At 36.1% G+C, this 18109-nt stretch overlaps 1 protein-coding gene across 2 annotated transcripts in view; it reads right to left on the bottom strand.

Annotated features, from left to right (window-relative positions):
• ACAP2 (ArfGAP with coiled-coil, ankyrin repeat and PH domains 2) overlaps window positions 1-18109 on the bottom strand; it is a 149762-nt gene that overhangs the window by 51069 nt on the left and 80584 nt on the right. For both annotated transcript variants that reach the window (XM_023514852.1, XM_003792686.2), the window contains exons 3-6: window positions 14169-14288; window positions 12976-13029; window positions 5564-5622; window positions 3751-3934 (exon numbers count right to left, since the gene is read on the bottom strand). In XM_023514852.1, the coding sequence (XP_023370620.1) occupies window positions 3751-3934; window positions 5564-5622; window positions 12976-13029; window positions 14169-14288 (417 nt within the window). The remainder of the gene's footprint in view (window positions 1-3750; window positions 3935-5563; window positions 5623-12975; window positions 13030-14168; window positions 14289-18109) is intronic.

Genomic DNA, 18109 nt, shown 5'->3' with positions numbered 1-18109 from the left:
TTGCTGTGAGCGTGATGCCATGGCACTCTACCCAGGGGGACAGCTTGAGGCTCCTGTCTCAAAAAAAAAAAAAATTAAAAAAAAAAAAAGTTATTTATGGAGGTGGGAACCCTAACCTTGAACTGTTGGTTGGATACCAAGAAAATAGATAATCTGTCTATAAGGTATAAGTTTGAAAACGATTACTATTTTACCTAACCCCCCATATAAAATGCATAACATTAAGCCATTCACTGTCTCAAAATAATGCATTACCTATCTTCTTTCCAACCACTGGACTATACTAAAGGCTAGAAATACAATCTAGGAATAGAAAAGAAATATAAATAAATATTTACAATAAGTATGATAAGTGGTATAAATTCAATATCAAGGAAAATATTATGGCCAACACAGAAAAGGAAAGGCAAGATTGATTTCTTCTGCCTGCAGTACTCTGAATAACCCTGACCACAAAAAAGGGAACGAACTGGTGACAGGGCAGGTGAAAGCAATTTAAGGAAAACCAATTTTATGACAATATCGTAATACTCCAAACAAGAAACAATAAGACTAGGTTAGGGCTACAGCAAAGATCAAAAAAGAACAGATTTTACAGGGATAGAAGAAGAATTTTCAAGACATTTTGGTGACTAGAATGAGGAGAATAACTTAGAATGAGGAGAATACCTGATATAATTTTCTCATTTTGAACTTCCATGAGAATAAGAGAGTGACACCATTCGGGGAGATAAGGGCAAAAGAGAAAGAGAAGCCGTTTTAGAATATGAGAGATTTTAGTTTTGGACACAATGAGGTACCTCTGTGAAAAATAAACTTTCCCATCTAGGTACAGGTAGCTATTCAAGCATAGGACATGATGAGACTGTCTGAAAATAATAATGCAAGAAGAGAATAAAACCAAAGATGAAACTATAAAAAGGAGACTTGATAAGGCAGACAAAGGAGAGAACCCCAAGGCAGAAATTGAAAAGAAACAGAAATTAAGAAGAAACCTACAAGCAGTTTCAGATAAATCAAGACAAAAGTATATTTCAGGAAGGAGTGTGTGGTCTACCATTTCAGTGAAAGAGAATACAGGTGGTCCCCGTGTTACCAATGAGATACATGTCTGAGAACTTCTTTAGGTAGGATTTACATGTAACTCAGACACCTGACAAACAGCACATATATGATAATAATAATAATATTACAACACTACGATAAAGACTCAGATGTAATAATACAGCATAATACTATAACAATAATACCCCTGTATCATAATAATAAGTTACAGAAACTATTGTGCTGTTTCTCTGAATTCCCTAGGCTAACAGGAATGTTACAATTATTTCGCTCTTCTAACCAAATCAATAATAATCTTTCATTTCAATAATTAATCCACTACTCTGCTTAGTGACAGCTGATGCCTTCACCAGAGCACTGCCTTTCACACATTCCATTATTCTCTCTTCATCCTTTATAATTGCTCCAATAGTCGAGCAACTGAAGCCAAATGCTTTCCCAAGAAATAAAGGTATCTGGCCTTTCTCCAAGCATTTAGTGATTTCTACTTTCGTTTCTATACTAATCATGTTTCTTGTCACGGCAGGCTTTACATGGACTTGCATTGAACTTTTGCTTTGGAGGCATGGTCAGAAGGGTAAACACAGACTCACAAATCAAATTAAAAAGAAAGTCATGACAAAAGCGATGCTGCGCAGAAGCAACTGTATAAATAAGACTGGCTGCTAGTGGAAAGATGCTGCAAAAACCATTCATGCCATGAGGAAGAAACTAGTTCCCGAATTTTAATTTAATTATAAATTATTCTATGGAGATCCTTGGGAGCCTGTTCACAAGCATAGAACACCAGGTCATCTGTAACCCAGGGACTGTCTTTAGTCAAGCTGGTTTAAACTAAAAGATATCTATTGATTAAAATCTTTGTAGGAGTCATTTTAGTGGATGGGTTAGGAAGGTTGAATATTCACACTGCAGCAGGAAGTGGTACGAATGTGAGGTAGGTAAGAGGATCTGAGAAATACAGACTACTCATTCTAGTATAGAAGCCTTTCTTTTTTTTTTTTTTTTTTGAGACAGAGCCTCAAGCTGTCCCCCTGGGTAGAGTGCCGTGGCATTACAGCTCACAGCAACTTCCAACTCCTGGGCTCAAGCGAGTCTCTTGCCTCAGCCTCCCAAGTAGCTGGGACCACAGGCGCCCGCCACAACGCCTGGCTATTTTTTGGTTGCAGCCGTCATTGTTGTTTGGTGGGTCCGGGCTGGGGATTCAAACCCGCCACCTTACGTGTACGTGGCTGGCGCCTTAGCCGGTTGAGCTATAGGCGCCGAGCCAGTATAGAAGCCTTTCATCCATAAATGGAGTCTACTTCATTTTTAAGTATCTAACTTCCCACTTACTAAACAGTAACTTAATAGGAAAAAATCTCAATGTTAGTTTTCTACTGTTTTGCAAAGTTACCTAAGTAGTTTTAAATAATTAATTGGTGTATGGTGATGATGTATTTTTTAAGAAATACCCCATGAGCATGGTGACTTCAATAATCTCTGAGGACAACCACTGCTGTTTTGTAAAAGGAGATTTAGACAAGCTAATTCCCTAAGATTTAACATTTTTAGGCTTTAAACTCCATGATGTATAGGAAAATAAATAATGCACAAATAAAATAATGTATTACACCTTCATTTTCCATGTGTCTTGAATTCCTCTAGAGACCTATCATATTCAAACTCATTTTAATTATACTACATATTAGACCAGAAAATCACCAAACAACTTGACAAATACAGATCTCCAATTTTTAAAAGCACCACCTAAGGCAAAAATATGACGACACTATTTCCAGAAATAATTTTCATTTGGCAGTATGGTGAGCCTTAATACCTCTAAGACTGTACTCTAAAGAAATAATCAGAAATGTGGCCAAAGGTTTATACATCAACACATCATTATTATTACCTATTATAACTGGAAATTATATTTTCCTGATTGCCAGTAAAAACATGAACTGCCTGATAATGAAATATCAAATTGATATAACAACTCCACAGAATAAAACTTAGCATTTGTTGAAACATTTAAAAGTGGGGAAAGGGCCAGGCACAGTGGGTCATACCTGTAATGCTAACACTCTGGGAAGCCAAGGTGGGTAGATTGCTTGAACTCACAAGTTCTAGACCAGTGTGAACATGAGTGAGATCCTGTCTCCACTAAAAATAAAAAACTGAGGCAAAAGGACCACTTGATCCCAAGAGTTTAAGGTTGCTGTGAGCTATGATGCCATGGCACTCTACCCAGGGCAACAAAGTGAGACTGTCTCACAAAAAAAAAAAAAAAAAAGGTGAGGAGAAATCATAATGTTAAGTGAAAAGAGGAAGACCTCAGAACCAAAGGTATGCATATCCACACACGTGTGGATACACAGATATACAGACAGAAGAACATTTCTACAAAAAATTGTATCTTAATTTTAAACTCAAAGAAAAGTATTTTTTCCTTCATGCAGTCATTCAAAAGTAATACGCATTGGTTTTCTTTTCTGTTTTGTTTTGTTTTATTGAGACAGGGTCTCACTCTACTGCCCAGGCTAGAGTACAGTGGCATCATCACAGCTCACAGCAACCTCAGACTCCTGGGCCCAAGCAATCCTCCTGCCTCAGCCTCCCAAAGCGCTAGGACTACAAGCACAAACAACTACACCCAGCCAAATAAGCACTGCGTGAAAACATATACTGTAATAAAATATATACCTGAAGTACATAGTCCAGGGCTATATGTCTGAAACATTTTCTTGTTGCTGTTAGAATGTTTGTGGCTTCTTCAACTTCATGCTGCTTGTTTCTTTGTACTTGGGCATTTTTTACTAATGCATTTTCTTTTTCTTCACTGACTTTTTCAAATTGCTTCTTGGCATCTTTGAATTTTCTAAGATCTCTAAAAAATAAAAACATCAAAACTTTCATAAAACCTAAATCAAAAACTTCAACAAAATAACATTTAAAATTTAATTCTTGTGTTCCTCCATTTATTTGTTTCACCTGGCTGTGATATCTACCAGTTATTCCAACTAAAACATACACTGTTTCTCAATTTTATATATACCCTGATAGTCAGCTAACATTTCTTTATTTAAATCTATATAACTTGAGGTAAAAATAACATTACAAAAAAATAAAAGGCAAAGTTATTTTTTTTTCTAAAAAATTCAGGGATATAGACTATGATTTAACCAAATGATTTGTAAACAGCAGTATACCCATGAATCACTATAGGGTACTTGTTTAAAATACAAATTCCAATGCCCTTCCTCAGAGATTACACTTCATCAGTCTTTGGGATAAATCCTAGACATCTAAGAGATTTTTATAGGCACACCCTTGATTTTACTCCTATGGGTGGTCTATAGACCACATTTTAAGAAACAACATGAATTTCTTGTTGGAAAGAATTACTAAGTGAAAAGGCATGAATAAAATAAATCTACATGCACACATGCATACACACACACACACACAAATACACAAATTTCTAAAAGAATTATTGTACCAGCAAAGGGTACCAGTAACTTTTTCAATTGTTTGAAAATCTAAAACTCTTGATTCATTAATGATCTTAGGTAAGCCATACTATATCCTTTTACTTTTATTTTTTACAAGGAAACTAAGCAAAGTAACTTGAAAATAAATGATTTTTAAAAAAAAAACATACTAAAGTATGTATAAGAAAGACTTCAAACTCTTGAAGGAAGCCATAAAAGTTTATGTATAGATTCTATGAGGACATTCTGAGGGCTAGTCTATTAAGAAATAATCTACAAGACATCACCTCCAACACGGCAAATTCTAAACTACTAAAACAGTGTACTGTGTTAAGGAGATCTGATACTATTTACAGCTTATAACTTCTATCATGTATCCTGAATACTGTATTACAATCAACTATATCTGCAATTTTATATATCCTCAGTCAGGAATTAAAAGAGAAAAAGTGAATTACTAATGTGATGAAGGCAAATTTTCCTAACTCAGTAAGGCCAGATTTGTTTTATTTCTAGTTCTGCTTTATTTCACATACAAAATGTGATACATGTGACACAAAAGATTCAAAAGACTAATATGTAACAGAAAAAGGTATGTGCTTCCACGACTCATTCTCAGGTATATCATTATCTTCTCTTTAAAGAAAATGCCATTATAACAATGGAAAACTTAGTACCAACTACAATAACTAATAGTATCACTTTGGGGGTTAACTTTGTGAACAGCCAATCAGATTATTTATTACATTAAAAATGTTTTAAAAACTGTAACAACCCTCAATATGTATCCTGAACACATAGTCATGGTATAAATGATTCACTGAAAGACATGAAGTCTGCTTCCCTTATAGAGTAATTCAGGAAGAAATGCAATTTACACTTCATAAAGCAAACAAATAAAAATTTCAGTTTTTTAGTAATTTCAGTAATTCATGGTCCATGATTTCTTCCAAAAGTTACCAATTCCCAGATGTGATCATTAATTGGTTGCTTTTATTTCCTTTTTTCCTCTGTAACTGACTTACTCTTTAACAAAGTTCTGAAGCTGTGCCTTAATTGATCTCTGAGTTTGGTCAAACAGGATCTAAAAAACAAAAGATAACATTTAGTGGTTAGGAAAGTAAATGAAGAAAACGGTAGCTCTACAAACACTACACAAATCTGCCTTAACATTTAAAAAAATGCTCAAACAATAGAGCAACCTATTTCCTTAATTCTAATTCAGGCTTTGGAAGATAGCCTAAAATAGTTACACAGATTCCACTCAATCCATTACAGAAATTCTTTACTCCAATATATCAAAGCATACCAAATGAAAACTCCAGAACTACCATAGAACTTAGAGGTAACTCATTTGGGAAAACTTAGGGATTTAAACATGGCATGTTCTGAATACAAGTACATTAATGTTATATAGTCCTTTGGGTTAAATAATTGCTAAGATTAGAGATAAGAATACAATTTTATTCCTTAGTACTATATTTTGATACTATATACTTAATGCTGATGTATAATAGCAACAACTGCTGTAGATAATAAATGTCACATGGCTTGTTATGAGAAGAATTCCAAATAACTTCATAATTTATAGATGTACTTCATTCAGACTTTGAAACAGAGTTAGATGAACCAGCAGAAAAATCAATCTTCAAAACAAAAAGAAAATCTTGTTTCATTCTACTAATAAAATACCACAACTTCATTCTTTCTAAAATGCTGTCTTCTGTTTTTTCCTAATTAAAACATGCGCCCACAAAGTTATTCTTATATGACATCTCTGGAATATCCAAATTTTATCCTTACAAAAACTGACACACCAAAACCAAAGTGCTATGATCTCTGCTACAGAATGTAAAGCAGGTCCACTATTTGTTACCTTTGAGAAAGCATTTTTTTTTTTAGGTCTCCTTTATACTGGAATACTATGTAATTAAAATCCCATTGTACAAAATGCTACTAAACAAAGCATTTTATGTAATTAGGCTTTTCCCATATTTTAACAGATGATTTGGGGTCACATTTAAATCTTATAATAATACTTTACAATTTCATAATTATTTATAATTAATAGTCATCTAAGGCCAGGCATGGTGGCTCATGCCTATTTTCTCAGCACTCTGGGATTGCTTGAGCCAAGGAGATCAAGGCCTGGACAACTTAGCAAAACCTCATCTCTATAAAAACTTTAAAAAAAGCCAGATTTGGAGGGGTAGGATCAGCTGAGCCCAGGAGTTTGAGATCACAGTGCACTGTGACTGCACCTGAGAATAGCCAGTGAACTCCAGACTCAGTGACAAAGCAAATATTTAAGTCTGTTCTTAAGTTCATAACCTCAGTCTCATTAACCCTTTCATGAGAAATTTCCCTTCTACCAAGTACTATTCTAGCCAAGCATGGTGGTTCATGCCTGTAATCCCAGCACTGGGTGGCCTAGGCAGGTAGATTTGCCTGAGCTCATGAGTTTGAGACCAGCCTGAGCTAGAGTGAGATCCTGCCTCTAAAAATAGACAGGTGTTGTGGTGGGCAACTGTAATCCCAGCTACTTGGAGGCTGAGTTAAGAGAATAGCTTGATCCCAACAATCTGAGGTTGCTGTGAGCTATGATGCTATAGCACTCTACTGGGGTGACAAAAAAGAAAAAGTACTATTCTAGGTGCTGAAATGAACAGAACAAAGCACCTGCAGTCATGAAACTTAGAAGACTAGACAATAAGTACATATATTTGAGAATATATTTGAGACCGTATATGTGTACATGTATATGTGTATATACATGTTATATTTTGACACATTTAATGCATACTTTCTGCCCAAATTTATGAGGGAAAATAAAGATGTGCATTATACATAGGTAGTACTAATTATGTATCTATATAAATGTTTTTATGATTTGCAATTATTTGTTGCATAAAATTTCTTATACCATAATGTTAAAAAAAATGCTAAAATTCCTTTATAATACAAAAAAAAGTATTTAAATACAAACAAATAATTGAATTAAAAAATTAAAATGAAAGATTTTCTTTTTCCTGAAAGTTTAGGCCAAAAACATTATACACAGGAGCACATTATACAGTAAAATATTCTCTGTGTGTGTGGTGTGTGTGTAATTTCTGTATATATGTATATGTATATAGGTGTTTGTATGTAAAGGCAGGGTAAATTGACAAAAAATGATGATAAGGTGGATAAAGAAGGTCTGACAGGTAGTAACCTACTGAAAATGAGGAAGAAGGAATATTGTGAGGAAACTAGCCACACAGATAGATAGGAAGGAAGAATATTCACACAGAACAGAAATAAGCACAAACCCTGAAATGAGAATTACTTCAGTATATTCAAAGAACCCCTATAGTCCCAGCTACTTGGGAGGCGGAGGCAGGAGACTCGCTTGAGCCCAGGAGTTGGAGGTTGCTGTGAGCTGTAATGCCACGGCACTCTGCCCAGGGGGACAGCTTGAGGCTCTGTCTCAAAAAAAAAAAAAGTTCATTCTGGCTGTTACCTTTAGAACTCATTGTAGAAGGCAAAGAAGAGAGGCAGAGGTACAAGTTGGGAGGCTACAAAGAAGCCTCAACCAGAGGTAACAATAGTTTAGATTTGGAGGTAGCAGAGAAATTACTGATAGTCACATTTAGGCTATATTTTGCTAATGTGTTGGACATGGAGCACATTGAAAAGAGAATTATCATACAAAGAAAAAGTTTTAAGGATAAAAATTAAGTTGCATAATAATTTCCCTGCCAAAAAATATTTTCAAAATGATAGCCTTCATGGCAGACGCGAAGTTTGCTTGCCTGATGGCTCTCATCTCCACACTCACCCTTCTATAATCTCCTCCTCTTTACTGCCCAAGGCTAGAAGCCTGCAAACTACTTTATTTCTCAGACACCTTTGTAAGCTGAGAGGTTAGGTTCTGACAGCAGAAGATGATATGAAATTAAGAGGTAGGAGAAAAGGAGAAGCCACTTTTATTTTCTCCTTCTGTTCTGACACAGCCTCAGTGAGCAACCGTGACCTCTCCAATTTTCAACATCATCAGTGGCCAATCCAATAGTGTCAATGGGGACTGTGGGTTCCTCAGCTCATGCAGCAGCAACAGGAAGCTAAGCACTGGCTCCCTGGCCAGGTAACAATAACAACATCCTCAACAGCAGAGTACTTAGAGGTTCTGGGTAATATCACTTTCAATTTTCTTCCTTCATTCCTAAGGGCAATAGCTACTTCCCAGCTTATCAATCTCTGGGGAGCATGACACCTTAGATTTTTTATAGCTCTAACCCTTCCCACACTTTTGCGACCAATTTCCTATATTAAAACCTTTCTGTCACCGATATCCCATGCAGTTTCTGTTTTCCTGAATAAATGCCAAACAATAGTATCAGGGAAGAATCGCTCTCCAGAATCTACTTCCACATACTTTATTCCTCATAACACCTTCAGATTTGGGGATGACAAATTCTATTATGCTCTTTTCATAGAAGTGTAAACGGAAAAACAATTAAGAAAATTGACTAAAATTATATTGCTAATACACGTGAGGCCTGAACTCAATCTAAGTTACTTCCATCTACATCCTAAGTTCTTTTCACAATGTTTAAGTCAAGAAACACTGATTGCTTTCTGTTTTAGAAAGGGCAAGACACACACTACTGGAATCTCCACAGTTTGGGGGAATATTGGGGCACATTAGGAGCACTAACATTAAAAAGATCAATATATACTTCACTTCAAACAAATCTGATTTTTGAAGGTCTAACTTACTCTAAGAGTGATTTAGAAGATACTTTGAGGAAATATTTCTTGACCAAAAGAGCTTCTGACATACAGTTAAACAATTTATTTGCCAAAAGTTTGCCTTTTCATATATAAACTATAACAAAGAACAAAATATTCTCATGTAAAACAATAGTATAAGATTTATTAGTTTAAACAAAGATGAGAGGAGTATTTCAAAGAAAACATTTAAACTATTGTGTTAATTTAAAATCAATAACTTATGACAAAAAAATATTTTTACTATATTAGATGTTTAATAAGATAATCCAAAAGGCCATTTGATTTAATTAGAAATCAAATATATCGGCTTGGCGCCTGTGGCTCAAGAGGCTAAGGCGCCAGCCACATACACCTAAGGTGGCGGGTTCGAATCCCCAGCCCAGGCCCGCCAAACAACAATGATGGCTGCAACTAAAAAATGGCCGGGCATTGTGGCGGGCGCCTGTGGTCCCAGCTACTTGGGAGGCTGAGGCAGGAGACTCGCTTGAGCCCAGGAGTTGGAGGTTGCTATGAGCTGTGATGCCATGGCACTCTACCCAGGGGGATAGCTTGAGGCTCCGTCTCAATAAAAAAAAAAAGAAAGAAAGAAAAAGAAGAAATCAAATATACCAAATGCTGGCATGTAAAGTCAATAGAAAACAAAAAAGAAAAATACCAAGTAGTCAAATAGGTATAAAACTTTAGAGCTAAAATCATTAAACTCTTAGAAGAAAACATAGGGGTAAATGTTCATGACCCTGGATTTGGCAATGGTTTTTCTTAGGCAAGACATCAAAACCACAAGCATGAAAAGAAAAACTAGATAAACTGGACTTCAGACTTCTTCAAAATTTTAAACTTTTGTACATCAAAGAACATTTTCAAGAAAGTGTGAAAGGAAACCTACAATATGGGAGAAAATATTTGCGTCACGCATATTAATATGGGTTTAAATATCTGTAATACATAAAGAATTCTACAACTATTATTTAACTCAACAAAAAACAACCCATTTTAAAAAAAGTACAAAGGAGTTCTATAGACAACAAAGTAAAAATAACAGAAGATACACAAAAAGCCAGGAAGCATATACAAGATACTCAACTTCTCTTAGTCATTAAGGAAATACAAATCAAAATACCACTTCACACCTATGAGGATGGCTATAATTTAAAGAAAAAAGGAAAATAACAAGTGTTGACAATGAGATGAAGAAACTAGAACACTCACACATTGCTGATAGGATTGTAAAAATACAGCCTCTGTGGAAAACAGTTTGGCCGTTTCTCAAAAAGTTAAACACAGAATTACCATATAACCCAGCAATTCCTAGATATATATCCAAAATAACTAAAAATGAGCAGTCAAGCAGATAGTTATATATGTCAGTATTGATACAGCTAAAATTTTGATGTACAGTAAAATAAATATTGTTATAATTTTATCTTTAATAAGTTGACAAGAAAAAAGCTTTAAGAAAATCAAATTAACTAGGAAACAAAAATAAACAGATTTTATAAAGAAAATAAATATTGATACTCTTGTTCTAAAACAGATGCTAATAAATTCTGAAGCACTGAATAAATAATTACATGACAGTCATATCAATTAGTACTTTTTTTTTTTTTTGAGATGGAGCCTCAAGCTGTCCCCCTGGGTAGAGTGCCATGGCATCACGCTCACAGCAACCTCCAACTCCTGGGCTCAAGCGAGTCTCCTGCCTCAGCCTCCCAAGTAGCTGGGACTACAGGCGCCCGCCACAACACCTGACCATTTTTTGGTTGCAGCCATCATTGTTGTTTGGCGGGCCCGGGCTGGGGATTCAAACCCACCACCTTAGGTGTATATGGCTGGCGCCTTAGCTGCTTGAGCCACAGGCGCCAAGCCAATACTTTTTTTTTTTTGAGACAGTCTCACCACGTCGCCCTTAGTAGAATGCTGTGGACTCACAGCTCACAGCAACCTCAAACTCTTGGGCTTAAGCAATTCTCTTGTCTCGCGTCCCAAGTAGCTGGGACTACAAGTGCCTACCACAACACCCAGCTATTTTTGTTGTTGTTGTTATAGTTGTCATTGTTGTTTAGCAGGCCCGGCTAGATTTGAACCCACCAGCGCCCTAACCACTGAGCTATGGGGGCCAAGCCTCAATTAGTATTTTAAAATAATATTAAGAAATATAAGAAGCATATAGGCTGGGTATGTGGCTCATGGCTGTAATTCTAGCACTTTGGGAAGCCAAAGCAGGAAGAGTATTTGAGAAAAGACTTCAAGACAAACCTGAGCAACATAGCAACATCCTGTCTACAAAAAAAGTAAGAAAAATTAGCCATGTAGCCCTATAGACCCAGCTACTCATAAGGCTGAAGTGGAAAGATAACTTGAGCCCAGCAGTTCTAATACATCATAGAGAACTATGATTAGGATATTGCACTCTAGCCTGGGCAACAGAGTAAGACTCCATCTGTATTTAAAAAAAAAAAAAAAAGCAGCAGCATATGGCTTATAAACTACCATATTTCAAGTAGTCTTTTATAAAATTTATAAAGAAATCTTCTAACATTCCAAAAGGAATATATATCCCTCTTTCTTGAAGAATATATGCACTCAAATAGTAAACACACTTACATTTTTTTTTCTTCTCTTAATGTTCCTGAGAAGTTCTGATAAACACACTTACAAATAGCTCCTAGATTATAGCAGTCTTTACCATAGGCAACTGGTTGGATAAAGAGGATCTATTGTAAGTATCTTAATAAGAAACTGAATTTAAAATGACTTTTGCTACTTAATTTGTAAATACCGTGTTTCCCCAAAAATCTACCCAAAAAATAAGCCCTAGCAGGATTTCTATGCATTTGTTAAATATAAGCCCTATCCCGATAATAAGACCTAGTGATGGGCGCCATGCATTTTGGTGTGGAGCAGTAAGGAAGACTAGAATACCTTTTACCTGCCACAGCTCCTTTCTCTGAGCTGTTGGCACTGGCACTTGTGCAGGTGTGCATGTGTTAACCACGGTTGCAGGCATCCTATTGCACACGTGCAAACGGCTATGGGAAAGGAGTTCACGCATCACTAGGGCCTGCCCCACCAACAAGGTCGGCTCCCCCTATCAGGTTCCAGAAGAAGATGACTTAACTGTATTTGAATAAATGTAGATTGTTGTATACTTAATAAAAATAAGACATCCAGGCAGTGCCTGTGGCTGAAAGGAGTAGGGTGTCGGCCCCAAATGCCAGAGGTGGTAGATTCAAACCCAGCCCCCAGCCAAAAAAAAAAAAAAAAGAAAGAAAGAAAAAGAAACATCATCCCCTGAAAATAAGCCCTAGTGTGTCTTCTTGAGAAAAAATAAATATAAGACAGTGTCTTATTTTCAGGGAAACACGGTTAACTTCTTAAAAACTTATAAAGGAAAAATTAACTTTAAGAGTGCATACCTCTTTGATACTAAGTTCACTATATCAGAATGAGAAATAAAATACACTTTCCCTTCCTCTGTCTCATACACACAATCTCTTTCTTACATATACACTCAGTGTACATTTAGAACCATAAAACTGAAAAGTTGTTAACCAATCAAAGGCATTGAATTCAACTTTAGTCATTTCATAAAATACTACCACCTGAGAAAAGTACTAAAATATTAACATGGTCATAGTAACACCTACTTACTGACACTTACTGTGTGGAAATTTATCATTTCTTGAAGACTGTCGGAAAACTTGGTCAAACTAGTCTATGAGAAAGAAACCAAAAGAAACCAAGTCATTTATGAGCAACTAAAATAGGCCACAAAAATGTTACTTCAGCATTTCTGACAAAAAGATCAAGTTACAATGTAAACAGTTACATTTATTCCCCAGGGCAATGTCTCTTCTTTCTGGAGATGCTTTGCAGAGAGAGCAAGTCTACATGTAGAAACATACAAGTCTAGAAAAGTCAAAGAATTAGTACTTTCCCATCAAGAGTATCATGCTAATAGGAATGGCATCAATAAACCTAAAGGTAAAACTGTCTGAGTATATCAAGACTATGCCCATTTAGGCATCTACAGACCAAATAATCTTCAAACCATGTCCACTTCTCTAGGAAATAACTTATTCCTTAGGGAAAAAATACCCCTACACCACACAGTATAGCAAGGGATCTAAACTAATCCAGCATGACTGTCTGCTTGGAACGTATGCAGCACCCTCCCACCCCTATTCATACAGTTAGATTTTGTTCTTAGGTTAATGCTCACTGCTTGCCCCTAAGAGCAGCTACCAGTAGGTCTGATCCTGGTTTTCCTGCTAAGGACCTCTGCCAAATGCTTCAGCTCACCTACCAGCAAGTAAACTTAGTAAACTGGGCAAAACAATAAGAAGCTGGATTAGGAGAGGGGTGCTAGATATGTACAATACAAAGCAACTAAGAATTACTACCAATCTTTTTTTTTTTTTTTTTTTGAGACAGAGCCTTAAGCTATCCCCCTGGGTAGAGTGCCATGGCATTATAGCTCACAGCAACCTCCAACTCCTGGGCTCAAGCAAGTCTCCTGCCTCAGCCTCCCAAGTAGCTGGGACTACAGGCACCCGCCACAACGCCCCACCATTTTTTGGTTGCAGCCATCATTGTTGCTTGGCGGCCCCGGCTGGGGATTCGAACCCGCCATCTTAGGTGTATGTGGCTGGCACCTTAGCCGCTTGAGCCACAGGCACCAAGCCGAATTACTACCAATCTTAGAAAATGTTATTCAAGATAGCACCAAGGCATGACAGATTTTATACTTCTAATTTTAAGCACTGTAACTATCATGTAAGGTAAATAAATGAACAATTCTTTAATGTCATGTTGTATTTTTTTCATTTTAACTGCAATTTTAGTAATACTAACCTCAACTACAGCATCATTACTAGAATACTGAGCCAGATCTCGAATCCCATTCATGAACTGTTTATTTGCAACACAAAAGGCTTTTCCAGTATCGATCATGGCAATACAAAGCTTCACAAGCTGAAAAACAAAACAAAATTACATAAAGTTGAAAATAATTTTACAAATAACTTAATTCAGCAAGTGTTGGGAATAACCCCAGGAGTTAAAGTAGTTAAGATAAATAATGTTTCATCAATAAACCCAAAATGGACCAATTGAAAATTCTTTTTTCCTTTGGCTTGTAAAGTAAATTCATAGGAGAGTTGTACTAAGAAAGTTGACCTTTCAGGATCTAGAGGCTGTCTGATAGTAACACTGAAAAAAAATCCTTTCATCAAGTTAAATTCAATCCCAAAAATCAAGTCCATAAAAACAAGCACCTCCTAGAAGAAAGAAAAGGGTAAGCAAGCAATATGATAAAAAGAGATTTAAATTTTATTTAAACTGCAAAATATTAGCAGAAAGATATAGAGTAAACCAGTACAGTAAGTTAGTCATGCTGATCATTTTGATATCAGTCTATCAAAAGCAGATAACTAAATTGATTAATCAATTGCTTACTCAAAAAAAAAAAAAAAAAAAACAACTTCTCAAATGTTCTAGGCATTGTCTAGGTTGTAGTACTGAGCTTCTCACTTTTTCTTTCTTTCTTTTTTCTCTCCCCTCCTTCTCTCCCTTTTTTTCCCCTTTCCGTCCTTCCTTCTTCTTTTTTTCAGACATAGAACATTTTTTTTAGATAAAATCTTGGGTGAATGTCAAATATTAAAACACAGATGAAAGCGAAACTGCTCTGAAGGAGAGAAGAGTACTGAGGGGTATGGGAAGGGGAACACTAAGAAGAAGAAAAAGAGCCAAGAAAAATGTAAGAAAACTCCTAAAGGATCTCAAGAGTATAATTTAAAACTGTTGCCCTAAAGCCTAGAAGAACAGAAATTAAAAACATAATTTCTGCTCTCAGGGAGCTCTAATTCTAACGAGTGAACAAGTAGATAAATTCTATAGCACACAAACACAACTGCTACAACGTGCGTGAACAAGGGAAGACCTAACCAGGACTATGGGGACAAAACAAAGGATTACTGCAAAGACAATACAAGATACTGCTAAACTTTTCAGAGCTTTTGATAAATTAATGTATGTCAAAGAGAGGAGGTATAATATGCAACATTTCTCAAAAACATTTGATAGTGGAATGCTATTTGGAGGAAGCATTCTCACAGGACCAATGTTCCACAAAACACACTATGAAAATGCTGGCAGAGACAAGTCTTTTAAATAGTTTGCTATTTACAAAATAAAACATAATGTCTTACCAGAAAAACTGATTATAAAGTTCATATGGCGTAGCCACCATGCAAGAAGAAAAAAAATTATTTTTTGTGAGGAGAATAATGAGGGAACATTAGCCCTAGATGGTATTAAAATTTATTAGTAAGATGTAGTAATTAGAACTCTGGTAGTGAATGTGAATAGACAAACTGATCAATGGAGCAGAATACAGACTCAAAAGCCAGATACAAATATACAGTATTTGATTAAAGAAATATTCCAGCAAGTGGGGGTGGGAAAAGTATCCAATAACTGAAATCAGAGACACTGGAAAGGCATCTGAAGAGACAGGAAAGAGAAACTAAAGTGGATTCTAAAACCTCAAAATTAATTTCAGATGGAATAAAAATTTAAACATAAAAATGAAATTAGAAAACTAAGAGAAAACCAGAGGATTTTTTTTTTTGAGACAGAGTCTCACTATGTTGTCCTGGATAGAGTGTCATGGCGTCATAGCTCACAGCAACCTAAACTCTTGGGCTCAAGTGATTCTCCTGCTTCAGATTCCCGAGTAGCTGGGACACAGGCACCCAGAGATTTTTTGGTTGCAGTTGTCATTGCTGTTTAGCAGGCCCGGGCGGGCTCAAACCCGCCAGCTTCAGTGTATGTCCTACTCACTGAGCTATAGGCGCCAAGCTCAGAGGAGTTTTGTTTTGTTTTTTAAGGAGTCCAGGCTGGAGTACAGCAGCATGATCATGGCTCACTGCAACCTCAAACTCCTAGGATCAAGCGATCCTCCTACCTCAGCCTTATAATAGCTGGGACTACAGGCTCATACCACCATGCTTGGCTAATTTTTCTTATTTTTTGTAGAGACAGAGTCTCTCACTATGTTGCCCATGCTGGACTTGAACTCCTGACCTTAAGTAATCCTCAGCCTGGGCTGGCAAAAAAATGCTGAGATTATAAGCATGAGCCATCATGCCTGCTGAAAGATTTTTTGGTGAAGATTTTTTTTTTTGACAGGGTTTTGCTTTGTTGCCTGGACAAGAGTGCAGTGGCATCATTATAGTTCACTACAACCTCAAACTCCTAGGCTCAAGCCAATTCTCCTGCCTCCATCTTCCAAAGTGCTAGCATGAGCCACTGCACCCAGTCTGACTGAGGATTTTCCTTTTAATAATCTCAAAGTGGGAAAAGCCTGAGAGGAACGCAAACCATGAAAGCCACAGAAGAAAGAAACTGATAAATTCAGCTAAATAAAACATTTCTGTGAGGATAAAAACAATAAGTATAATTAAAGATAAAAATATGGGAAAATCGGGTGGCACCTTTGGCTCAAAAGGGTAGGGTACCAGTCCCATATGCCGGAGGTGGTGGGTTCAAACCCAGCCCCAGCCAAATAAAAGGGGAGGGGGCAAATATTAACAACAAATCACAAGGGACTAATTTCCTTACCATAAGAAAGAGCAAACAAATCATTTTGAAATGGGTGACATATACAAATGATTCCAAAAAAGAAAATAAAAATGTGTTAAATCCATGAAAAGATCTTTAGTCTCATTCACAATAAAAGAAATGGAAATTAGTATTTATTTCAGAACAGGAAAGATCAAAAGGTTTGACAACATGCTGTTTTAGAGAGGGCAGGTATGGGGAAACAGGCACTCTCATCTATTTTGGGGCGTGTAAATTGCTACAATTTATATGTAAGGCAATTTAGCAAGATCTATCAAAATTTAAATACTCATACCTTCTACTTAGCAATCTCACTTTTAAATGTGTATCATATAGACAGATTTTCATATGAGCCACATGACACATGTAAAGTTATTCATGGGAGTCACAGTAAAACATTGATATCTAAGTGTCCATCAGTAAACAACTAGATAAATAATTATGATCATCCATACAATATAATGCAGTTTAGCCATTTAAAAATGAGACATCTTTAAAATCAGTAACAAATAACACATTAAAAATATTAAAAGAAAAATCAAAATGGAGAACAAGGCTAATGTTTTTGTTCAAATGGGGAGAGTCATTTTATATATTTAGAAAATTTCTGGAAAGACACATAAGAGACTAGGCAGTGCACTCCTCTAGGAACGAGATTAGAAAACAACGAATTTTCACTGAGTGCACACTTTTTGCCTTTAAATTTTGTGCCACATAGGTGACATTATTTGTTTGACATAGTAAATAATTCAAAAATAATTAAATCAAAAGTTTCCACAAAAACAGAGAGACAGGTTAATAGTAAAACATTATAGTTAAAAACACAGAATCCTTATTGTGCTAACATTCAAATCCTGCTGCTATACTTAGCTAAGTGAGCCTGAGTGACCTGGAATTCAACAAACTTCAATTTCTTCTCCCATACAGTCCATAACAATGGTACCAAACCATATAAAGTTACTACAAAGAGAGTCAGACAATGCACATAAAGATTTTAGCACAACTTGTTACTGGCACATAGTAATTACTGAATAGGGATTTCTGCTTATTTATCATAGGTTTTCTTACTGTTATTTGCTTTAGTCTTGCTTTACTAAGAAACAACCTTGAGGCTCGGCGCCTGTGGCTCAAGCGGCTAAGGCGCCAGCCACATACACCTAAGGTGGTGGGTT

This window comes from Otolemur garnettii, unplaced genomic scaffold (genome assembly GCF_000181295.1).
Source record: "Otolemur garnettii isolate 467f Iridium unplaced genomic scaffold, OtoGar3 scaffold00060, whole genome shotgun sequence".
Taxonomy (NCBI): Eukaryota; Metazoa; Chordata; class Mammalia; order Primates; family Galagidae; genus Otolemur; species Otolemur garnettii.
The sequence above is the reverse complement of the archived record's forward strand: the minus strand, read 5'-3'. Positions and strand labels throughout refer to the sequence as shown.